Here is a 24,953-nt window from a genome sequence, read left to right on the forward strand (position 1 = left end):
GAGTGGGGACAAAGATTCAGAAAAGCTCAATGGTTCCCGCTGCTGTGCCCCTCCTTGAGGTTGGCTGGGTCCCAGAAGCCCCAGACCTCACCATCTTTTCCCTCCTTTAGAATGCTCACACCATAAGATGAAGCCAAGTTCAAGAGGACCCATCAACATTCAGGGCTCAGGGCAGTGTTTGCACATATCTCTGGGTCTGGATACAGGTGGTGGTTATTGACTGATGTAGCTCCTGAGGCCTCGGGACTGAAGCTGCCCTCCTGCTGCTCACAGAGCCATGACAAGGGTAATTCATCCTGTGACTAGCTCTAGGGTGGCAGAAATGTCTTTCATCAGGGTGACATGCAGGCACCCACAAATTCTTGTGGGTTCTTTCCCTGTGCTGCAGTGGTTTGGGATTTCTGCTGCCAAGGGGAGGAGCCCCTCTGGATCAGCTGTCATTCAGATGAACAGCTATGGTGCTCATCCTAAGCCTCGGTTTTACCAGGTCCATTCCTGACACTTCCACCCAGTCCTGTTCACTCCCTTTCAGTGCACAAATCAACCTCATTCCAGCTGTCTTGCTTGGTCACATCTTTATAGAGGAAGGGGCAGCCCCCCCAAATCTTTTCTTCCCCCCTGCAAACCTTTTTAAGTTGACATTGCTATTTCTGTCTTTTAGAGAAGCCTGCTTTGTTAATCCCAGTTCCACCCACGGCAGATGGAAAATGCTGGAAAATCAGCCCAATCCTCCCTCCAGCCCTAGCCTATCATCATCCTTTGTTGTCTCTATCTCTTCCCCCTGCTGTCTTTTCCTGGCGTCCATTATTTCTCGTACCAATCAAGTATGACTAGGGGCCAAGAATAAGTGAAAGACAAGGATATTCATTTTTTCTTGAAAAGGTGTTTGAGAAAGGAACGGGGTCCCCATATTCAGACTACAGGATCCTCTCAGGTATGAGTGACTGGTGTTTCCTCCATTCTCAAGATTAATCTCCTAAAATTCTCCTTTCTTTGCATAAAGGTGGAACTCCTTCAAACTTGCCTACTGACCATATGCCCTCAACCTGTGGCCATCCAGGGCCTGAACCATGCATGAGCTGTGACTATATTATATGGAATTACAAATCCAGTATATGTGACCATATTGGTTCTATTTCTTTTTTCCCCCTCTGAGATGGGAAGCTGTCAGGCAGAGGTATGAGTATGGGCCTGTATTCCCAGTTTGGCTGGCCCATCAGGACTTGAGCTAGTTCACCTGGCCGCCATACATTGTACTTCCAAATCAACCTTACTGATAGACTGAACCAAGTGTCAGCATTAACCAATTGCATCCTTGTTTTATTTATAGACTTCCTGCTGTTTGCATAGCTAGGGTGGGCTGATCTAGGGTGGGAACTGGTGTTTGGGAGAGGGTTGCTATTAAAAGTGTCTACGAAACATATCTTTTTTTTCCCCAAGAAAACTTTTTCAAAAACAAAAACATAACATGTAAACAAAAAAATCTACTTGAGTCTTGATAAGCATCTCATTGTGTCTTCAAAGTCTTTTCACTTCCAGGGAGGGTGGGGTGAGGGCAGGGACCATTTTCCTCTTCAGGGGCATCACTCTGAGGGTATACCACGAAGCACAACTTCTGGCCCCACCATGTAATGCACTCTAAGGGCAGACAGAAGCCGTTAGGCGAAGGCTAGGACTGGCCACCTTGCTTTGCAAATCACTTTTTGGTTTGCAGAAATCTGAAATGTATCCCAGCCAGGATTGGAAACCTATGCAGGTCTTGCTACCCCTCAATAACACAACCCCAAAGCAGCTACTTCTTAAATATGTCCCTTGGAAAACAACCCCCATTCCCATACCTGCTGGTCTCTGGGGTCACAGAATCACAGACTGTCAGAGCTGGGAGGGACCTTAAAGATCATCTCATTCAACCCCCTCACTTTACATGTGGTGAAGAAGGCCCAGAGAAGGGAAGGGACTTGCTGAAAGTCACATAGGAAGTTAGTGGTAGGGCCAGGACTAGAATCCAGCTCTCCTGACTCCTGGCCCAGGGCTTTTCCTACTGCCTCACAGTACAGTGTTATCTAGTTATACTAGGAGCTGGTCTAGTCTTCCCTCCCTCCCTTCCTTTCTTCCTTCCTACTTTTCTTCCTTCATTCCTTTCTCCTTTCCTCCCTCCCAAGTTAACCTTCCTTTTCCCCTTCCTTCTTCCCTTTATTCCTCCCTTTCTCCCTTCTTTCCTATTTTGTTCCTTTATGCCTTTCTTCCTTTCTCCTTTCCTCCCTACTTACCTTCCCTCCTTTTCCCCTCCCTCCCTCCTTCCCTTCCTTTCTTCCCTCTTTCCTCTCTTCTTTCTGAGATGACTAGGAGAAGGGAGTGTGATTGGAGGTTCACAATGGTGAAAGAGTCCTCTATCAGCATAATGATTTGTCCAGAGCTTAGAGGCCCAGAAGATCAACTTTTCCAGGGACTTTGAAGATCAACTTTTCCAGGGACTGGAGAACTCTCCTCTCCAGTGGAGTTCCTTCCATTTAGCCTTTAATTGTATGTGTTGGCTTTTCCTGGCCAATCAAGGCTCTGCTCCCTTTGGGCTCCTACAGGCCAACAGATAGCTTAGTAGTGTGGTACAGTGGAAAGAGGGCCAGTTCTGGAGTCAGAGGACCTGGGTTCAAATCTTGCTTCTGATAGCTTACTACCTGTGTGACTTTGGGCAAGTCACTTAACCTCCCTGGGCCTCAGTGTCCTCATGGGTAAAATGAGGAAGTTGGACTAAATGGGCTCTGGGGTCCCCTCCGGCTCTAGCTATCAGTTCTATGATTCTAACCCTCCTGCCAGCCACCCCTCGCCCAGTCCCCTCACTCACCAACGAGCCTGTGCACACACTTTGGTTTGTTTCTCCAGGACACACCCAGGAAGAACACAGGGACGCCTGTGAGAATGATGATGAGGCCAATGCCACAGACCACAGGCTCTGAGTAAAAGCTGAAGATCAGCAGAAATGCCCAAAAGGTCAAGTAGGTGATTGGGATGAGAAGATTTACCTGGAGAAAGAAAGAGAGGGAGAGAGAGCGAGAGAGCAACAGAGACCAAGGGGGCCAGATTCTCCCAGTAGCTGGATGCCCAGTCCATGCGCACTTATTAAATGCCTACTATGTACTTTGCACTGTGCCAGGCACTGGAGAAACAAAGACAGAAATGAGACCCAGACAACTCTATTCTCTGCCCAACAATCTTCTATAACTCCTCATCCTTCCTGCCTGCATCTCCCCTTTCCCAACAATTATTAGAGAAGGGACTTGATTTTTGGAGAGAAATCAGTGAAAAAGCATCTATCAAGGGCTCCATGACAAAATACTGGGGATACAAAGAGAAAAGTCAAGACAGGGTCTGCTCTAGGGGTTCATGGCCTAATCACAGGGACAACATATAAAAGAAAAATCAACTGTGGGGCATGCAGAAAGACATGGAATGGCCAAGACTGTAACAAGGAGAGAATTCAGTGCCATCTAGGTACAAGTGTGTGGCAGCTGGGTTTCACAGTGGATGCAGCATAGGGCCTGGAGTCAAAAAGACCTGAGATCTGGGGCAGCTAGGTGGTACAGTGAATAAAGCACTGACCCTGGATTCAAGAGGACCTGAGTAAAAATCCAGCCTCAGACACTTGACGCTTACTAGCTGTGTGACCCTGGGCAAGTCACTTAACCTTCATTGCCCCGCAAAAAACAAACAACAAAAAAAACACCCCTGAGATCAAATCTGACCTCAGACAGATACTAGCTGGGTGACCCTGGGAAACTCACTTAGCTCTGTTTGCCTCAGTTTCCTCATCTGTTAAATGGGGATAATAACAGCACCAACCTCCCAGGGTTGTTGTGAGGATCAAATGAGATAATTGTAAAGTGCTCAGCACAGCACCTAGCTGTTATTATTAAGTTGGGTCATTGAGCAGGGTCATACAGGTGGGGTGAAAAATAAGAGACAATTTTGATGTAATGAGGGTGTGTGTGTGTGTGTATGTGTGTGTGTGTGTGTGTGTGTGTTTCCAAACTGGCTCTGAAGGTGATTCCTACAAATGTTGAGAGCAGCAGCAATGTTGCTTGTGTAAGTGCAGTCTCCAATGGGACTCTGGTGAGAGGAAAATATTCCTTTAGATGCACAAATTCTGGTATGTTCCTTGGGGAGGATTATTTTGCTCTATCCTGCTCAGCCTTGGCTGATGACGAGGCCTTGAGGTGGGACAGTGGATAAAGAGAGAGCCAAAAATAAACATATAAGAAAGACTCGAGTTCAAATAATGACTCAGACACTCAGTAGTTCTGTGACCCTGGAAGAGTCACTTAGCTTTTTTAGTCTCAGTTTCCTCACATGTAAAATAGGGGTGATGATAGCACCCATCTAACAAGGTTATTGTGAGTATTTAATAATCATCATCAATATAATAATAGCAGATATTTATATAGCACTTTAAGGTTTGTAAAGCACTATATAAATAACTTATTTTATCCTCACAACAACCCTATTCTAATTATTACCCCCATCTTACAGATGAATAAACTGAAGCAATGAAAGATTAAGTGACTCGCCCAAGGTCACACAGCTACTAAGTTATCTGGGCTCATATTTGAACTCTGGTCTTTTTTATTCCATTTCCAGTTCTCTAGTCAATGTGCCACCTAGCTGGCAAATGAGATAACATACGTTATGTTTGCCAACCTTAAGACACTATAGGGGAAGCTAGGTGGTGTGGTGGATAAAGCACTGACCCTGGATTCAGGAGGACCTGAGTTCAAATCCAGCCTCAGACACTTGACACTTACTAGCTGTGTGACCCTGGGCAAGTCACTTAACCCCTGTTGCCCTACAAAAAAAACCCCAACCCCCCCCACACACCACAACAAGACACTATAGAAATGCTGCTTGTTATTGTTTTTGTTGTTTTGGTCTCGGGGCTACCTGAGAGATGCTCATATCAGATTCAGTCCCTGGCTGGGGTTGAATGATACTTACCTTGATGGGTCTGAAGAGCTTGGGTCTCCTCCATCGAAGCACAAGCAAGCCAATGATGGTCACTCCATAAGAGAGGTAGTTGATGAAGGACACATAATTAATTAATGTATATGTGTCTCCCACAAGCATAATCACGGCTGTGGCCCCACACTAGAAGAGAAGGGGGGTTAACTGTTATTGCATCGGAATGCCTACAGATGGATTGCTCTGGTTGCCTTCAGTGCCCTTACCTACATGGACCCATTTAGGACTCAGCGGTGCCTTCTCTACTGCTACTTAAACCTCAGGTTCATTCCTTGCAAAGCTGGACCCAAGGAAAAAGAGGGTTAATGTAGTTTGGTAGTTTTAACGTAAAGTTGGCTTCCTCCTGGGATCTCCCAGGCCAGGTAAAGATGGGATAAAGATATTTGAGAAGGACGCATATCTTGAGGGTAGGGGATCCTAGAGGAAGATCCTGGGACAGGTGAGGGTTCTGTGCTAGAAGGAGGACTAGGTGATGCCCAGGGAGTTGGCCCTGGTGAAAGGAGGCAGAAGATAAAAGGAAGGCAGGGTGGGAGTTGACAACTTTCATCATTTCTCAGAAATCCTCTCAGGGTGAGTGAGAAAAGCATGGTCAGCTCTCTGTATTATGGGTGGATATCTGTGTCTTAGCTGGGAGAGATGGGGGGTGGGAGAGGGTTGAGAATCACAAGGGAATAGTGGAGAGTGCTCAGGTTAGCATAATGGGCGCAAGAGATGGTTAATGTCAAGATGGAGGTGGGAGAATGGAGTGGAGGAAGGAAGTGGAGCGGAGGCTTCATGTACCTATTAGGTCTGGCCTGGTACTACTTGGAGAGGTTTTCTGGGAATCTTCCTATTATCTGATAGGAGGTCCCTCGTCTGATTGGAGTAGGGGTAAGTCTGAGATTCAGAGAAGTCATTTCTTTACCCAGTCCTGCATGCAGTGCTTTATGGGAAGCTGAATGAGGTCTAGCTTTTTGTTTTCATTTATTTCTGAAGTGTGACAACTCTCTTGCCCCTGCAACCTTTACTTTGCATGTGTATTTTGTAGGAAGGTCCCATTTCTCATAGCTGCCCTAGAGGAACCTGCAGACTACTGCATCCCATTCCAAACCACTACAGTTGCCCCTTGGTCAGGGATGTTACTTCTTCCACCAAGACCTGATCTCATATGATGAGTCCTAGATCAGGGATGGAGGCCACTTGGACTGGTGACATTGTTAGGGGATCTGTGTAGGATAAGGGGAGTTCATGGGAGGTATATTTTCTTTTGCCTCTGAAAAGTTGGGACCAACCCAAGGAAAACCCTTAGAGTCCTACCAAAAAAAACCAAAAAAGCTGAAAAGTGACCCTCTTACAGCGATTGTGTAGACAGATTACGTACTTCAGCCAATCTACGGGTCATAGCCATGTATACTAGCAAAGTAAACCAAAGCTAATTATTTAGATGATTCAAGAAAGTTAATTTTCACTGCTCATGAGGTTCTACTGGCTCTGGCTTTGTGATTAAGGGTATATAGGAAGTTAGCAGGGCCCAGTTGAGCTCCAGAATCTCCTTGAGCAGGGGGTCAGGTCCAATCAATGATAGCAAGACTTACACAGACGAGAAGTGCAGGAATTGGGGTGCAGTGTTGGACATGAATCATGGCCAGCAGGCTGGGAAGGTGGCCTTCACGGGCTCCAGAAAAGCATAATCTGGAAGGAATAAATACCAATCTTGACCTGGAAAAGTTCTACACTGGATACATCAGACAATGGGGAATAGATGGCAGTAGAACATAGAACTGAGCCCTAGATTTCTCATCCCTTCCTGGAACCTTATTGATTGGGTATCTAAGACACTGGTTTGATTAGACTGTGACCAGTGGCTAGGTGATCCCTTTAACATTCCCCTCCACTGCCCAAACTCTGTATTTCTTTTTTACTTTTTTTTTTTTGTGGGGCAATGGGGGTTAAGTGACTTGCCCAGGGTCACACAGCTAGTAAGTGTCAAGTGTCTGAGGCCGGATTTGAACTCAGGAACTCCTGAATCCAGGGCCGGTGCTTTATCCACTGCACTGCCTAGCTGCCCCCAATCTCTGTATTTCTGAAGGAAACTCTTCTACTATGTCTTCTGACCTTCCCCTCATCTAGGGTTCGATAGCCCAGGTAGCCATGAAATTCTTCCTTTTCCCTACCCTGATTCCCTCTTGCTTTGTTTTGAATGTAATGAGAATTGTCCTTGGGAAGGAAGTTCATATACTACAACTTGTTCAGCCATTCCCCAATTGATGGACGTCCCCTCAATTTCCAATTCCTTGCCACCACAAAAAGAGCAGCTGTAAATATTTTTGTACATGTGGGTCCTTTTTCCTTTTTACGATCTCTTTGGGGAAAAGACCTAATAGTGGTATTGCTGGGTCAAAGGGTATGCACAGCTTTATAACTCTTTGGGCATAATTCTAAATTGCTCTCCAGAATGGTTGGATCAGTTCATAGCTCCACCAACAATGCATTAGTGTTCCAATTTTTCCACAGCTTCTCCAACATTTATCATTTTCCTTTTTTATCATATTAGCCATTATGATAGGTGTCAGGTGGTACCTCAGAGTTGTTTTAATTTGCATTTCTCTAATCAATAGTGATTTAGAGCATTTTCTCATATGGCATCAGAAAACTGCCTGTTATATCCTTTGACCATTTCTCAATTGGGGAATGATTTGCATTCTTATAAATTTGATTTAGTTACTGATATATTTTAGAAATGAGGCCTTTATCAGAAATACTAGCTATAAAAATTGTTTCCCAGCTTTCTGCTTCCCTTCTAATTTTGGATGCATTGCTTCTGTTTGTACAAAACCATTTTAATTTAATGTAATCAAAATCATTCATTTTGCATTTCGTAATATTCTCTATCTCTTGTTTGGTCATAAACTGTTCTCCTTCCCATAAATCTGAGAGGTAAACTATTCCTCTTAGGAAGGAAGTTCAATGTTAATGATAAATGAGGATTCATCCCAACTCTTTCTCACCTCCTTTGGAGGTCTTTAACCCTTCTCAGTCCCCCTGGCCATCACCCTTTCTTGATAGATCTAGGTTGCTCACCTGGAGGAGGTGAAAAGATATCCATTGATTCCTCCGAAGGTGGAGAGGGCGACAGAGACAGGCATGATCCAAGAGAAATAGCCCAGTAGCTTCTCTCCAAATGTCTACAGCAATGGAAGGCAGAGGGAGTGAGAAGGCTAGACTGCCTGGGGTGTGTCAGGGTTGGGATGGGCCAGGGGAGAGGGAAGCAGCATGAAAGGCCTTGGGTAAGGTGGCCATAGCACTTACCACAGCGACAGCGTTGGAAGACAAGAGCTCCTGTGGGGACATAGCTGTGAAGTATGCCACATTGGTCAAGGTGTACACGAATGTCACCAGGGGAATGGAGATGAAGATGGCTCGAGGTAGGTTCCTGTTGAGAACAATAAAGATTCATCATTATTGGTACTTGGGAGAGGGAAAGAACTGAGCCACAAGGGATGAGGCATAGCTGTGGGGACATCTGAGGTGCTGTCCCCTGGCTAGTGGCATACCATCCAGGCTGCTTTTGATTATCCATGGACCCTTACAACATATGTATAGTGGGGAGGAGAATGGGGTAGAAGACAAGGAGGGCAGAGGGCAGAGCTAAGAGCAATGGATATAAATTTGAGCAGTAAGTGGTGCACTGGCTAGAGTGCCAGGAGTCAAGACCTGAGTTAAAATCCTGCCTCATACACTTACTAGCTGTGGAACCCTGGGCAAGTCATTTAACCTGTTTGCCTCAGTTTCCCCATCTGTAAAATGGGGATAATAATAGCACCTACCTCCCAGGGTAGTTGTGAGGATGAATAAACAGCATTTTGCAAACCTTAAAGTGCTATAGAAATGCTAGCTATTATTATGTAGGCTAGACATAAGGACTAGCTTCCTAATGATCACAGCTATCTAGAAGTGGAAATAGGTTGCCTTTGCACAGAGAGGATTCTTTCTCACTTGAGATCTTTTTTTTTTTTTTTTTTGCAGGGCAATGGGGGTTAAGTGACTTGCCCAGGGTCACACAGCTAGTAAGTGTTAAGTGTCTGAGGCCGGATTTGAACTTAGGTACTCCTGAATCCAGGGCCAGCGCTTTAACCACTGCGCCATCTAGCTGCCCCTCACTTGAGATCTTAAAGCCAAAGCTAGCTAGATGGTTACTTATTGGGCATATATATCTAGGCAGACCTGAGTTGGACCAGATGGCCTCTGGGAAACCAGTGTCCCTGGAATCTAGGGAAATCACTCAACTCCCATCTCACCAACAGTGAGTTCTGAGCTACACCACAGATAGACATGGCTTACCAAGGAGCAACAGACCAGGTTTGTTTCTCCTTCCCTCCCCCAGGAGTAGAGGCCTGGAGGTCTGAATAATTCACTTTCTGGATCTTCAGCCTTCTGATAATGGAGAGGTCGTTGTCCCCCTCCTTGTAGTTTATAGTAAACTCTCTGGTACTGAGAGGTTCAGAAATCAGGATGGCTGCTAAGTAAGAGGGGTTGGCCCTGGCCCCATCTTCCTCTTCTCTAGCTAGTTAATATCAGGTTCTACCTTCATTTGCTTTTTGGATGACAATACAACTGTCTAGGTTTCTGTTTTGTTCTCCCCACTGTGTGTACAGGAAGCCTCCTCCTGCCTCGGCTGATTAAGGAGGAATCAGAATTGCCCATATTTGGAGCCACATGGGGCTGGGAAGGCTGCTCTGGGGTCTCCCAGCTGCATGGGGCTTTATACTTTCCAAGGCCTCTTAAATTGTGATCCGGTTGGAGCTTTGGCTCTGTCCCTAACTCACTGTGTGATCCCAAGCAAACATTTGACCTCTCTTGGCCTTAGTTCCAACATCTGAAGAGTAAAGGAGTTGAAGGGTCCCTCCAGCTTTAATGTTCTTTGATTCTAAGCCTCTTGAGATAGGGCAGAGATTCACAGAATCATAGAATCCCGGAACTAGGAGGTTGTCTAGTCAAATCTCTGGCTCAGTACCAGAATCCCAACTCTGTTTGTACACTTTTTTTCCCCTTAAACGAAGGGAAGACTGCTACCTCATAAGACCGTTCCACCCTTTCTTCCTTATACCAAGCTAAAAGGAACCTCTCTGTGACTCCCATCCATCAGTCCTAGTTCCATTCTCTGGGGCCAAGCAGAAAAAGTATAATTATTCTTCTATTTGACAGTCCTTTAACTAGGTTGGAGCAGCTAGTGGATAGAGCACTGGCCTTGGAGTCAGGAGGACATGAATTCAAATCTCACCTCAGATGCTTACTAGCTGTGTGACTCTATGCAAGTCACTTAACCCCAATTGCCTTAAACATCCGGGGCCACCTCCAGTCATCCTAAGCTATATCTTGCTACTGGACTCGGATGACTCTGGAGGAGAGAGTGTGGTTGGTGACCTTGCACAGCCCTCCCTCGCTTAAATCCAATTCAGTGCAAGTCATGACATCACCCAGATGTCATGATCCTCTTTAGGATGGACAAGCAGCAACAACAACTAGGTTATGGTAGTTCTCAATTGCCCCCCTTCTCCAGGTTAAATGTCCCCAGTCTTTTCATCTGATCCTCATATTATCCCCATTTTACAGATGAGGAAACTAAGCCTGGAAGTTAAATGACACCCAACAATATAATTAGTGCTAGTCATTATTCTGGAAGTAATAGGCAAGAACACAGGTTTTCTAACACCTAGGCTCCAATTATTTTTACTGGCACTCAGGAGATCATGGTACATCTACCCAAAGGCCACAGACCATTCAGTCTGGTCTCTAAGGGGTGGTCATTCCCTCTTAGAGAGGCAGGCTCCATTAATCTGTTCTTTGGAAAATCCATTCTTGCCTCTTGTCAACCCCTGAGATGAAAATTCTCTGAGAGCTGGGCTTTTTCCTCTGCAAGGCTCTATATACAGAAAGGATGTTTGTTTCAGGCCTTCTTTCATACTTAAAGAAGAAGATAATGATTGCTGACATAATTTACATACGGAGCATCCCAAAAGTCTTAATGCAGTTTCAAGCTTTAAAAGGTCAAAGCTGCACTAAAACTTTTGGGATACACTATATATTTCTTTTGATCCTCACAATAACTTTTTTTTGGGGGGGGGGCAGGACAATGAGGGTTAAGTGACTTGCCCAGGGTCACATAGCTAGTAAGTGTCAAGAGTCTGAGGCCAGATTTGAACTCGGGTCCTCCCAAATCCAGGGCCAGTGTTTTATCCACTGTGCCATCAAGCTGCCCCACAATAACTTTTTATGGTGAATAATTCTATAGGAAATATTATCCCCATTTTTCAAGTGAAGAAATTGAGGCTTTATAAGAGTTAAATTATAAGTGTGATTGTCCATGGTCACACAGCTAGTAAGTGTCGACTTTGAGATTCAAACTCATGTCTCTTGACTCCAATAAGGATTAGTTCTCATTGCTAGTTGGGGTAGAGGTATCAAAGATATGGCCTTCTGTTTCCCTTGGGAAAATAGCTATTGAAAACCTACCCTCATCTAATGGGACTACTCTTTGGCTTCCTCTGTCAGGATCTCTGCCTCTGTCTCCCCATCCCATTCCCCCATCCTGGGAGACATTTCACATTTTGCATCATTTCTCCATCAAGGTTTGTCTCCCAGAGCCTTAGACCTCATCAGTCCCCAGATCCCTGTTGATGCTTGCTCACTTTCGGGGATCAACCAGTTCTTCCGTAACATAGTTGAGGAAGTTCCAGCCGCTGAATGCAAAAGATGCCTGCAGAAAAGCAAGTGCCAGGTGCCCCACGGTAGGTGTCATCCAGAAGCTAAACGAGTTGCTGGGCCTCAGCTCCCCATAGTTACCTGTGAAAGCCAGATGGAGTATTGGGAGAAATAGGATGATGGAGGTCTCAAATCCCAAGGACCCATTCCTGGCAAAGCAGCCTCCTTTGGGGCCCAGGGGCCAGGCCTTCCCCCACCAGTTTGCCCACCCCTCTAGCAGTACCCTGGAAGATCTGGACGAAGCCAACGGTGATGATGAGGGCAAGTGCCAACAACTTCCCTCCTGTGAAGATGTCCTGGATCCGTGTGGCCCACCGGACACTGGAGCCATTCACAAAGGTGAGAAGCACTGCACAGAGGGAAAGGGGTGTTACTGGAACAGAGCATGGGACCACTAGGCATTATGTCCTGGAGATATGGCCACAAATTCAAGGTTTAAAATTCCTCCCCAGACCCTTCTTCATTATCTAACAAGCACTGAATACATTTGGATAAACCCAAACAACAAAATCCATTCCTGAAAAAGTGAGCAGAAACTAATTTTATTTTATTGGCTAGGGGGTGAGGCTTGGGATGGATTTAAGAGATCCTGTCCCTGTAACAGGTTGGACAAGGCAAAAATCAGGTTGCTTTTTAGGTCAACTGACTGGGGCATGGATGATCAAGTGTCCAGTTGTGCTTTGTGAGGGGTGGAATGAGAAGACCATGGTCTTGAGCCTATGGGCCACTTATCATATTCTATGAACATTCCCACAATTTCATGGGGAAGTCTGGAAGACAAAGCGAAACAAATGTCTGGGAGTGGCCCCCCAAATTCGGAAGGGGGACAGTTTATGTGCAGTCAAACCCCTGTCAGGATTTAACTCCCTCTAGCTATGTTCATGCTATCACAGTCAGGCTTCCCCCAAAATATTTTAACACCTTTTTGGTTTCTGGAGGTGAGAGACAGAGAGAGGGGGGAATGTGGCAGTGTGGTGTAGTGGATACAGAGGAAGTCTAGAGTGAGGAGAATGAAAGATCTGAGTTTGAGTCTCATCTCTGACATATAATAGCTGTGTGATCTTAGATAAGTCACTTCAATTTCTCAGTTCCCCCAGGCAACTCTCTCAGCCTATCAGTGGCAGTGTAGATGCAGTTCTACATTGGTAGAGTTTTCTCATCAGAAATGTCCTCTATCAATGAGATCATGACACTGGTTCAAGAGAAAATGGGCTAAGTCAGAAACCAAAAACCATCTCTGCCCTCAAGTAGCTCACATGCTACAAAGGGGAGACAATGTATTTTTTTTTTTTTGCACGGCAATGAGGGTTAAGTGACTTGCCCAGGGTCACACAGCTAGTAAGTGTCAAGTGTCATAGGTCGGATTTGAACTCAGGTCCTCCTGAATCCAGGGCCAGTGCTTTATCCACTGCGCCATCTAGCTGCCCCAGGGATACAATATTTAAATGGAGAAATAAATACAACACAATTTGAAGAGAGAGAGAGAGAACACACTAATATCTGTGTTGGGGAGGACCCTAGGTGTCTAATGTCTAACTTGTGGCCCAGCCCAGGGGCCTTTCCCCATCACTTACTGCTTCTGACAGAAACTCCCCTTTCCCCAACCCCTAACCCTTTGTAGGAAGGGAGGGAACAGGACGTCCTCATTCAGCTTCTCCCCATCCATCCTTCCATCCCAGAAACAGACCCAGTCCTAGGAGACTTTCTATAGATTGGGTAACAAAGGGGTAAAAGACAGGGTAAAATAACATATACAAGGAGTTCCAACATCTGGTGGAAAAGGCACAGGACTATGGCTGGAGCTTTGTTCAACCCTTGTCATCCCACCTAGCCCAGAACTATACTTCTTTCAGTCTCAGAGATAATAGTCTTGGGTCTTCCACCCTGGGATAAGGAGGGTTCTGAAACCTAACCCACTTCTCTGAGAATGGGATGGAGGAGTGGGTGGGAGGAACTGGGTTAGCTAGGAACTTACAAGGTAGACATTTGGAGAATCCTTTCCATTTCAGAGTGAATGCCAGGTATCTTTCTCAATATTAATATTTTCCCACTTTCCTAGGAAAGTGGTCGTTTCTTACCTGAGGTACAAAGTTGAAGAAAAATATAGAGAGATGTTTGACCTACACAAATGGAAGGGGAAGGGACTGGGCACAAGGTCCACTTTGTAGGAAGGTTGTATGTGTGTGTGTAGCCCTCAAGTGTTTTTCAACAAACCATGCAGTGGGTTCCCCAGGCACTATGGAGAGGAGGGGGCTGGAGAGGAGGGAAAGGAGACATAAGGTGGGTGGCACCTACACAGGCAGGCCATGGAGAGTACTCTGGATGCTATATAGGGTGGGATGCAGTTGGGGAACACAGGCTGGAGGACATAGTTGGAGAAGGTCAATGAGATGACAGCCAGGCTGGTGGGGTACATGATGAGCACTGCGCTCCAAAGCAGCAGGAAGCTGAAATTAGAGGAAAGAGAGGGTTGAGGGTCATCTGCCTGGAGAGCAGGGACTGCTGGGAGTAAGAAGCCCCAAATTTAGAAGCCAGGTCAAAACCAAGAGTCTTAAGCCCACAGCACAGAATCCAGAGCCTAGGAGCTTGGCCTATGTTTTCAGAGAGACCACAGCATAAATTTAGAGTTTGAAAGGACCTTCAAGGTCATCATTCCAACCCTTTCATTTTACAGATGAGAAAACTGGAACCCAGAGTGAGTCATTAGATGACTTACCTAAGGTCAGGCAGCCAACCATTTACCAGGGTGAGGCAGGGTTTCCTGACTCTAAATCCAGTACTCTAGCTATAATCAGGTTGCCTTTAATCAGGCCATTTGATGGAGCTGGCTGAGCTCCCATTTTCATTCATTGCCTTTTGACTTGAGAACTGGCCCAGATCCCCCACTGTCACTTTCTGTCCACTGGGGAGCTATAGGAAGAGCTATAAGAAGGGCCTCCAGGGAAGTGAAAAGGATTAGGCAGCCTAGGAGTTAGTTCTAGGTCTGCCACTAATTGTAAGACCCTGGAAAAGTTGCTTTACTTCTCCATGTCTCACTTTCCACATCTATAGAACACTGCATCCTCCCTAAGGTGGTGGGAGGATTTTGAGGGAGGTGATAAGCCCCTCCCCCCAGGCTCTTATAGTTTGTTTTTCTTCTCAAAAATGACATACTATTAGGGGCAGCTAGGTGGCGCAGTGGATAGAGCACCAGCCCTGGAGTCAGGAGTACCTGAGTTCAAATCTGGCCTCAGACACTTAACACTTACTAGCTGTGTGACCCTGGGCAAGTCACTTAACCCCAATTGCCTCACTAAATAAAAAGAAAGAAAGAAAGAAAAAAAATGACATGCTATTGATCAATACTGTTTTTTTCATAGAGTAGAAATATTTATCAATAAATAATTAATTAGCAATTATTTGATAAATGTATAACAAAGAATTGTGTGATTGAATGGGTTATACCACCTTGCATTTCATTGCATGGATTTACTATACTTAACTATTAGGGAAAGGTTTTCTCTTTTCTGCTGTATATTTGTGATTATTGTGTGATTTCCAAACCCCCAGCCCCCTTTTTATTGCCAGTTCTATCACAAAGCTTCTATAACTCATTTGCTCCAATTTATCCAGATTTTTATATACTCAGTTTGCTTCAAATGAGATATTCCTGCTTACTCCTCTCCCCACCCAAAAGAGAAGAAAGCTCCCCCTCCCACCATGGACACAGAAAAGGTCCATTATTTACAAAAGAGGCAGATAAGACACAGTGAGAACAAGTGAATGGCTGTAGTTTGTCCCTTAGGATCTGGAGTCTGTAAACAAACATGTGCTTGTATAGGTTTGGATATGTACAACCAAGCTTTAAGCTATATGACACACAACCAAGCCCACAGGTCACTGGTCCTGTCCCAGAATTTACTCCTTAGTACTCACCCTGCAAGGCCTCCAAAGATTTCAGTCACATAGGAGTAGTCACCTCCAGATTTGGGGATGGCCACTCCAAGCTCAGCATAACACAAGGAGCCCAGGGCTGCAATTCCTCCACCTAGTACCCAGACCACAAGGGCTAGGCCTACTGAGCCTGTATGCTCCAGCACACCTTTGGGGGAGATGAAGATCCCAGAGCCAATGATGTTACCTGTAAAGGGGAAAGGGAGGAAGAAGAATGCAACAGGAATTCAGGATCCCAAAGTTCTCATGGTTCTTCCAAAACCAGGCTTGGGCACTCAGGACCCTCATGTTTCAGTCATGGAAAATGCAACAACACAGATATTCCCAAATGGCAAATGATCCCCAAACCTTCCTCTTCTGTTTTACAATGTGCAGGGTTTATTCGACTCAGATACCGAGCCTACCCAGAGCATGCTGAGGCTCTGCCAGCCAGGCCATCAGGGGAGCTGGAGTCCAGCCCAGCTGAGAGGGATTGAGGATTCCCTGTGGCTAATCCTCATGGAATCTCTAGCCCAGGGGCAAAACTAAGGAGGCAGGGAGGTCTGGGAGAAATAGCACTGCTGGGAGTCAGGAGATTTGGATTCTGGTCTCAACTTGACCACTAACCCATTGGGGAGCCCAGGAAAAATTATTTCCTCTCACTTAGCCTTCCTACTGGAAGAAGAATATCTACCTAAGAACTATGACTACCATAGGGGGACTAAGACTGTGATCCAGGGCACCAGTATTCAAGGGAGTCATACTTCTTCCTTGTAGCAAATGCCTTTCCTGTACTGTGTCTCATTATCTTTTGCTGGCCCCAGCTTCCAAAAAGCACGTGTCACCAGGGTATCATTCCCAGAGTTCCATTGCCATGGCATACCTTCCCTGTTGCCCCTCTCCCTCCTCAAGCTGCAAGGAATGAACTCTTAGAGAGACTGGCTACTCTCTCTTCCAGGGTGACTACACCCCCAGTCAGACCATCCTCCACACCATACCCCCCAGCTGAATTTGCACCTTGCACAAGAATTCATAATTATGACTGCCACAGAACTTTTTTATTTTTAGCAAGTTAGGCAAGTTTGTGAATTCATGTGTGTAGCATTCCCTGTCCACCTATTGTAAGGATCAAATGAGATCACCAGATTTGGACCTGAAGAGCAAGGATCATATGGCTTGTTGGTCTTAGAGCTAGAAAAGACCTACCTAACCCTTCATTTCATGGAGGAGGACACTTAGATTCAGAGAGGGAAATCGAATTGCCATGGTTATGCAGGTAAAAAGCAGCAGAATGGACATTTGAACTCAAGTCTTCTACCTCTGAATCAAGGAACTGTTTCAGTCCACCATGCTGCTTCTCAGTAATGATTGTGAAAGCCACTTAGTAAAGTGTCTAGTGTTTTGTAAACAAAGTAAGAACATTATTTTTATTTACAGGGGAAGGGTCTGGCTTACAGAAGCTGCCAACTTAGTTGGCAATGCATTGGTTAGGATCTCTGAGCCAAGAAGTCTCCCAGGAGAATGAGTGATGTGTTTGCCCAAGTGCCTGAAATCTGCACAGGCCCAAAGGACCACCATACCACAACCCCCCTGCTGTTCCCCATCAGACCTAGCACTTTCCCTGAAGCTGCTTTTGTCCACCAATAAGCAAACCCTGCAAAGACTTATCTTGGGAACCTCACGATCACAGCTCATGAAGCAGATGAATCCTCTCACTCTGGAGATCTTGGGGAGAATGCCCATTGAGATGATGGAGATGGGTGGAGAGAGCAGAGTTAGGGGATTTAAAGTTTTCTTGATCTGACATTGAGCTGTCCTTGTGGCTCACTGACTGTCAGCCAATCAATATCTAGCAAATGAAACAGCTAGGATTGGGAGACTGACTTGGAGGGTGAGGCACAGGGAGTGCCAGAATGAGTGAGACACATAAAAATGGGCTATGTATGCAGAGAAGGGGAGGACACTGGGGGCTCCTAGAAGAGGTAGCTAGCTGTCTCAGGACATCATTGATTCCTCCAACATTCAAACATTTGCTCTGGAACACTGCTAAGAAGACCTTTTCTCCCCCAATCTGGAGGGAGGTGTAGACTTCAGTGCAGGACAAAGAGCACTGGATTGGGGACCAGAAAACCTGGGTTTGCCTTCCAGCTCTGTTCCTATTACCTAGAGAGCTTTAGAGCAAAACCTTCCTTTTCTGAGGTCTAGGTTTCCTAATCTGTAAAACAAGGAAATTGAAGTAGATGATCTCTAAGTTCCCTTCCAGCCTTTAAACCTGTTTTTAGGCAAAACCTCAAGGGGGAACAGATGGAGGGGTGGTTGGTTTTATGATCAGCACAGGGCTGTAATTCAGAGCTGGAACTCATGCCTTTCTAGCCAAAAGACGGTCTCTTTCCTCTTTGCCTGCTGAAATACCGCTCATCCTTCAAGGTTCAGCTCTAGTAATAGCTCCTCCATGAAGTTATCCTGAATTGGGCCCAGACCTGGGACATCTCCCACTTCTGAGCATCTGGAGCACTTGTGGGACCAAGCTGCTGTCATGCGAGGAACAAGTAAACCAAGTTTCTTGGCAAGCAAGTAATAAAAGCTAAGTAACTATAGCCTTGGGCGGCTGCTACTTTCTTTCCTGATCATGAAACTTGTCTCCAGACAATTCAATTCAACAAGTGCTTAGCTTTTATTGTATGAAAGTTGCTGTGCCAGGTGATGGGGATGCAAAGACAGAAAAGGGAACAGTTTTGATTCTCAAAGAGCTTACTTTCTATTAGAGGAGACAGTATGAACACAGATGAGTCAACAGAGAATATTGACAAAAGATATACAAAATTACTTAGGTGGGGAACACCACCAACCTCTGTGTGTATGTGTGCGTGTGTGCATGTGTGTGTGTGTGTGTGTGTGTGTGTGTGAGAGAGAGAGAGAGAGAGAGAGAGAGAGAGAGAGAGAGAGAGAGAGAGAGAGAGGGAGAGAGGGAGGAGGGGAAGGCTAGGTGGCGCAGTGGATAGAGCACCGGCTCTGGATTCAGGAGGACCAGAGTTGAAATCTGGCCTCAGACACTTGACACTTACCAGCTGTGTAACCCTGGGCAAGTCACTTAACCCTCATTGCTCTGCGCACACAAGAAAGAGAGAGAGAGAGACTGATGATGGAGGTAGTAACACTTGAACTGAGCCTCCAAGGAAGTTAGGGATTAGAAGAGTCAGAGGAGACATGGGGGTGGGATGGGGCTTGGGGTAGGGAAGAGACAGTTTAAGTAAAGTATAGCTATGGGAGATGGAATGGAAGGCACAGGGAATAGCAAGTAGTCCAGTTTGACTGGAAGGTAGAGTTCATAAAGGGGAATAAAGTGAAATCAATCTGGAGAGACAGGCTGGGGACAGATTGTGCAGAGTTTTAAATGTCAAAAGGAGTTTATATTTTATCCTAGAGACAACAGGGAATCTCTGAAATTTCTTAAGCATGAAGGAAATGACATGGTCAGATTTGTGCTTTGAAAAGATTTCTTTTGCAGTTTTCTAGAGGATGGACTGGAAAGGGGAGAGATGGGAGATACTGATACCAATTAGGAGGCCCTACAATAGTCCAGGTGAAAAGTGATGAAAGCTTGAACTAGGGTGGCTATGCAAGTAGGGGGGAAATGGAGGAGAATAAGAGAGATGTTGGGGAGGTAGAATGAATGTACAATACTTATCAGTGATGAGGAGTCAGCTATGAGGAAGTCAGGGATGACTGAGACCATTAAACTGGGTAACTGGAAAGATCATAGTGTCCTTGACAGGAACAGGTCATTTTGAAGAGGAACTGTTTTCAAGGGAAAGATAATGGGTTCTATTTTGGGCCCGTCGAGTTTGAGATACCAAGTTTGGGATATCAAATTGGAAATGTCCAATAGGCAGCAGGTGATGTGAGACTGGTGCTTAGGAGAAAGATGAGGGATGGATATGTAGATTTTGGAGTCATCTGCATAGAAATGATCATTAAATCTATGGGAGGTGATGATATCACTGAGACAGAGCATGGGAGTAAACCCACATGCAGTTTGCAGCCGAAGAGAGAGAATGATACAGCAAAAGAAACTGAAGAGTAGTCAGAGAGGTAGAAGGAGAAACCCAGGAGAGAACAAACCACCTGTACTTCAGTCCTTCCCTTCATCTTCCTCCCACTGGAACCTGGACTCTAACCCTGGGACTGTAATATGATAGGTGAACTTCTGTCCTACCTTGTCTAGAATGGGGTCTCCATGTTATTTCCTGGCTATTTCCAAACCATGATGCTATGTGCTCCCCCAGCTGCCATTTATGTGTTATCTTCTCCATTAGAATGTAAGGTCCTTGAGGCCAGAGAGAAATTTGCCTGCTTATGATTGTGCCCTCAGTAATTAGTATAGTGCTCGCTACATAGTAGGCACTTAATAAATGCTTTAGCATTCATTTATTGAGTGTCATGAAAGTTCAAGGAAGAAAGAGTGGTTAGGAGGTGGTTGTCAACAGTGACAAATATTGCAGAGAGATCAAGAAAGATATGGACTGAGAAAAGGACAGTGGATTGAGCAATTAGGAGATCACAGGTAGTCTTGGAGATAGCAGTTTCAGTGGAGTGGTAACATCAAGGCTAGATTAAAAGGAATTGAGAAGTGAATGGGAGGTAAGGCAGTGGAAGATATGAATGTAGAAGGCTTTTTCTAAGTGTTTGACTATGAAAGAGAAGAAAAGTCTGGAATAGTAGCTTGAGGAGGTGGCAGGATCAAGTAAAGGTTTAATTTGTTTATTTATTTTTAAAGGCTGGGAGAAATCTGATTGGATATTTCTAGGCAATCCAGGAAACATCCAGTGGATGAAGAAAGATTGAAAGTCAGAACAGCAGAAGATTAATGGAAAAAGTTCCACAAGAAGATCAGAGGGATGGGAAGGTTATAAATAGAAGGGTTGAATTTGGTTAGAATGGCCACCTCTTCTTCTGATACTGATACAAAAGAAGAATGAATGAGGAAAGAGGCTGAAATGACTTAAGGTAAAGAATTGGGGAGAAAAAGGAACTCATGCTAGACAGCCATGAGACCCTAAGGTAGGGCCCAAGTCATCTTCCAATCCAATTTCCCAAACAAAGCCAAGTACTTGGAGTTGAGAGGATTAGTATAGACACAACTTCTCTCATTCTGCCATCTCCCCACATCTGCCTCTCAGGACCAGGTGACAATGGAGAAGATTTAGGGAATTGGTTCCCACCTCGACATGTTTTCTACCCAGGAGAAATATTCTGGGGTTAAACTGAAGAATAAGGTTTATATGTCAGGGAAATATCACCACCATGAGTTTAGAGAGGTTAGGAACATAACCAGATGGAAAACAGGAACTACTGGGTAAAAGCCCAGAGATATATTTGTGCTGTATGTATGTCTATGTCGTTGTATATGTGTCTGGTTCTGTATGTGTGAGAGTCTTTGTGTTTTTATTTTTTGGGGGGGGGATGTTGTGGTGAGAAGTATGAGGATGTCACCACCTGCTGGCAGAACTTGGTAACCCACCCTCAGTTGCTCTAGCCTTATTCTCTGAAAAAGAGGATACTGTCTCCAAGAAAACAAGTGTTGTGATGCAGAATGAGGAGGAATTGTCATAGGATTATAAAATTAAAGTTGGAAGGGACCTTAGAAGGCATCTGGTCCAATCTTTTCCCCAATTTTTACAGATAAGAAATCAGAGATCCAGAGACATTAAGTGATTTATCAAAGGTTCGCAGAAAATGAGTGGCAGAGCTGAGAGTTGAACTTAGACTCTTTGACTCCAAATCTAGCATTCTTTGTTCTATACCCTGCTTATACTAAGGCATAATCTGCCTTCTTATAATTATCCCCCTGTAGTCTTAGTTTTATTCTTCCGCATGATAGTCTTTCAAATAATCAAAGATACTAATAATTACTCCCTCTTCCTCTACCTCCTCAACCCCAGGCTTTAGGCTAAACATTCTTAAATTCCCTCAACTGACTCTCTCCTTTCCAAGGGGAGCCAGGATGAGTCAATCTTGCATTGACATCTGTAATCAAAGTCTAGGATCTACTCAAGCTAGCAATTAATTATCCTTCAGGACAGGAATATGAACAGTACAAGGATTTATGAATTTCTTAATTATTTTTCCTGCTGTGGACATTAGCTGCTAAAAAAAAAATTAGCAAAAGTGAACAGAAATTCTAAAACCGGCAGTAGCAGCAATTTTTCCTATTTATATAGTCATGTCAGAACTAGATAGGAACTTAGAATATTGAATATCAGACCTGGGAGAGTCCTTAGAACAAAAAATATTGGGGGGCAGCTAGGTGGCGCAGTGGATAAAGCACTGGTCCTGGATTCAGGAGGATCTGAGTTCAAATCCTGCCTCAGACACTTGACACTTACTAGCTGTGTGACCCTGGGCAAGTCACTTAACCCTCATTGCCCCGCAAAAGAAAGAAAGAACACAAAATGTCAAAACTAGGAGAGATCTCAGAACATAGATTAGCATCTTGAGAGGGACCTCAGACCATAGACTGTCAGAACTGGGAGAGTCCTGGGAGACCACTGAATCCTTACTCCTTTAATTATATATGGGAAAACTGGGGGCAGCTAGATGGTGCAGTGGATAGAGCACCGGCCCTGGAGTCAGGAGTACCTGAGTTCAAATCCAGCCTCAGACACTTAACACTTACTAGCTGTGTGACCCTGGGCAAGTCACTTAACCCCAATTGCCTCACTAAAAAAAAGAAAAGAAAAGAAAGAAAGAAATGGGAAAACTGATGGGGAGAGGGAAAAGGGGGGAAGGCATGTGTCCAAGTTAAGTCCCAGAATTAATGGGGTCTCAATACTACAACCCACATCCCCTGACTTGCATTTCTAAGGTTTTTTCCACTGTTCCTCATCTGCTTTTTTGTCTGTATTCCATATGAATCTTTCAAAACAGCAGAGAGCTCAGACACTTTTCAGGAGAGATGGGAGGGGAGGGCATTAATTTATGGAAATGACTCTCTTATGGTTGAATACCCTATGGAGATCTGGGCCTCTCAGTGGGAATAGGAATGTTGATGAGATATACACTAGTCTGAATGGCATGCATAAGTCTTCACTGGCGGGAAGAGCTGCTTTGGAGTCCTACATGCCAATGTGATTGTAGAGGGATGACGGCTCCTGCTCCCCCCACCTCCCCACTAGGGGAGTGGAGGCATTGAGTAGGGCAGGTACTGAGCAGAACTGTGTTCCAGCCTTTGCTATGAGGGACTGGGGTTCCATCCTTTGCTATGAAATACAGTTAAGGGGAGCTTTGGATGGTCTGGGACCTCAGGGAGAGAAACACTCAGCATGCTTTAGCACGGGGGCACAGGCTGCTAATTAATGGAATGAAATGAACTTGTGGCCTAATTTAATTTAAACATTTATGTTAAATTCCTAACAAGTAAGAACAGAACCCTTGGCTAGAGCCCCACTGGGGAGTACCAAGTGGATCTGGGAGGTAAGAATGTGTAATCGGATTAAGGCAGGCCTAGCCCTAAAGATTTTTAAAATTAGTTACTTTAATTAATATTGACCAAGGATCATTCTCATAATAAAACTGCCCACCCAGTAGTCAGGAAATTCCTGACCCCTGGAGGGCTTAAGGCCTGGGTTTTGGACCCCATGTCCAATAAATATGGGCACGTTCCAATGAGGTAGGTAGTGGAACTGGGAGTAGGAGTGTCACATCAAAGTGGACAAATGAGGGAGTTGTGGTTTGGGGATACCCATAAGTCAATGACCTTGGGGAGGCACAGAGAGGTGGTGGTCAACCAGGGCTGGAGAAGCAGGTGTCATGGGGTGCAGAGTCCCCCAGAAGTTCTCTGGGGCACATCGAGGAATCTTCTCCTTGAGAAACTAAACCAGAGGACAGATACGCCTAGAGATAAGCAGAACCAAATGGGACTGAGCTAGCTTCTGGATCTCCACCCTTCATTCTGATCTCCCTTACCCCTGGGAGATAAATTTGGGTGTGGCTGTGGCCTTTGTGTCCGGAAGAGAGATCCAGAGCCATCCCTCACCCAGTTCCTCTAGTCACCACCAGTGGGGGATGGTCCTCCCTCACTAAAGGAACTTTCCACAGGCAGATGGTCTGCCCCCATCAGTCCCCTTTAAAAGTACCTGCCAGTCTCCTGCTTGAGGAGATTGGTACCTCAGAGCCACATGCTTTGTTCCATACCTATCTCCCCATGAGAAGTCCAAGGATTTCTTTCATGGTTGCTCTTCCCTTCCCTTGCCCCTAAATAAACTACCATCTTATTCTAACTGCTTTTGTGTGCAAGAGGGTGTAATTCTTTTTTTTTTTTTAGTGAGGCAATTGGGGTTAAGTGACTTTCCCAGGGTCACACAGCTAGTAAGTGTTAAGTGTCTGAGGCCAGATTTGAACTCAGGTACTTCTGACTTCAAGGCTGGTGCTCTATCCACTTCGCCACCCAGCTGCCCCAGGTGTAATTCTTTAAAGAGGAATTCCTAAGAACTCCTACCCCTAACCCAAACCCCATACCCCATTTCCCCCATAACACAGGGATCACTGGAAGCTAAAAGTCTGGGGATTTGCCACTGAAATTGCACCTCCTCTACCTACCCACCCACCCCCAAAACAAAGGGAGGGATCAATCAGGGTGGGCCAAAGCAAATTAGTGGCCTAGACTATTTTATAGATTTAAGAAGGGGCAAGAAGTAGGATGACAACTCAGTAGTAGGGATTTAGTCAAGGCAACAGAAAGAATTCACTGAGAGTGAAGATGACTAAGCAGTTTTATATACAATGAGATGAGAGCAAGAGAAATATGTAGAATTTTATGAATAATCCTCTAACCTAAACTAGAATCAATTAGATGAGTCATGCAAAGAAGCAGGGGACAGGTCAAATTGGCCTCTCAGAATATTATCAAGATCTTCATTCTTCACATTTTCACATCAACCATCAATCAACAATCAATGGTCAAGTGCTTTTTGCAAAGATGCCTAGTAATGACTGCTTTCATTTCTCTAGGGCATTAAGATTTGCAAAACAAATTCAATATTCCTTTGCATTTATTTATCATAAATTCATAGAACTAAAGAATATTAGAGCTGTAAAACATCTTAGAAATCACCTATAGTAAACCAACTCTTTTATATTTACAGATGGGAAAACTGAGACCCACAGAAGCAAAGGAAATTTGATTTTGACCTTTATTTTAGTACTATTCCTAGTAGGCAATTTGCTTGACTTTATTATAACATAAAACAATAAAATTTAATATTAAAAAAGGATTTACAAAACATCCTCAT

The 24,953-nt window shown here is 44.9% G+C and overlaps 1 protein-coding gene across 1 annotated transcript in view; it reads right to left on the minus strand.

The window, feature by feature from the left end:
- Positions 1 to 24,953, minus strand: part of SLC7A10 (solute carrier family 7 member 10) — a 53,255-nt gene continuing 28,302 nt past the window's right edge. Inside the window, exons 2-11 of the mRNA XM_043984062.1 lie at positions 15,667 to 15,871; positions 14,047 to 14,198; positions 11,975 to 12,100; positions 11,679 to 11,832; positions 8,299 to 8,422; positions 8,071 to 8,174; positions 6,585 to 6,681; positions 4,987 to 5,136; positions 2,843 to 3,020; positions 1 to 1,638 (exon numbers count right to left, since the gene is read on the minus strand). Of these exons, the coding sequence (XP_043839997.1) occupies positions 1,508 to 1,638; positions 2,843 to 3,020; positions 4,987 to 5,136; positions 6,585 to 6,681; positions 8,071 to 8,174; positions 8,299 to 8,422; positions 11,679 to 11,832; positions 11,975 to 12,100; positions 14,047 to 14,198; positions 15,667 to 15,871 (1,421 nt within the window). The 3' untranslated portion in view covers positions 1 to 1,507. The remainder of the gene's footprint in view (positions 1,639 to 2,842; positions 3,021 to 4,986; positions 5,137 to 6,584; positions 6,682 to 8,070; positions 8,175 to 8,298; positions 8,423 to 11,678; positions 11,833 to 11,974; positions 12,101 to 14,046; positions 14,199 to 15,666; positions 15,872 to 24,953) is intronic.

This window comes from Dromiciops gliroides, chromosome 2 (genome assembly GCF_019393635.1).
Source record: "Dromiciops gliroides isolate mDroGli1 chromosome 2, mDroGli1.pri, whole genome shotgun sequence".
NCBI lineage: Eukaryota > Metazoa > Chordata > Mammalia > Microbiotheria > Microbiotheriidae > Dromiciops > Dromiciops gliroides.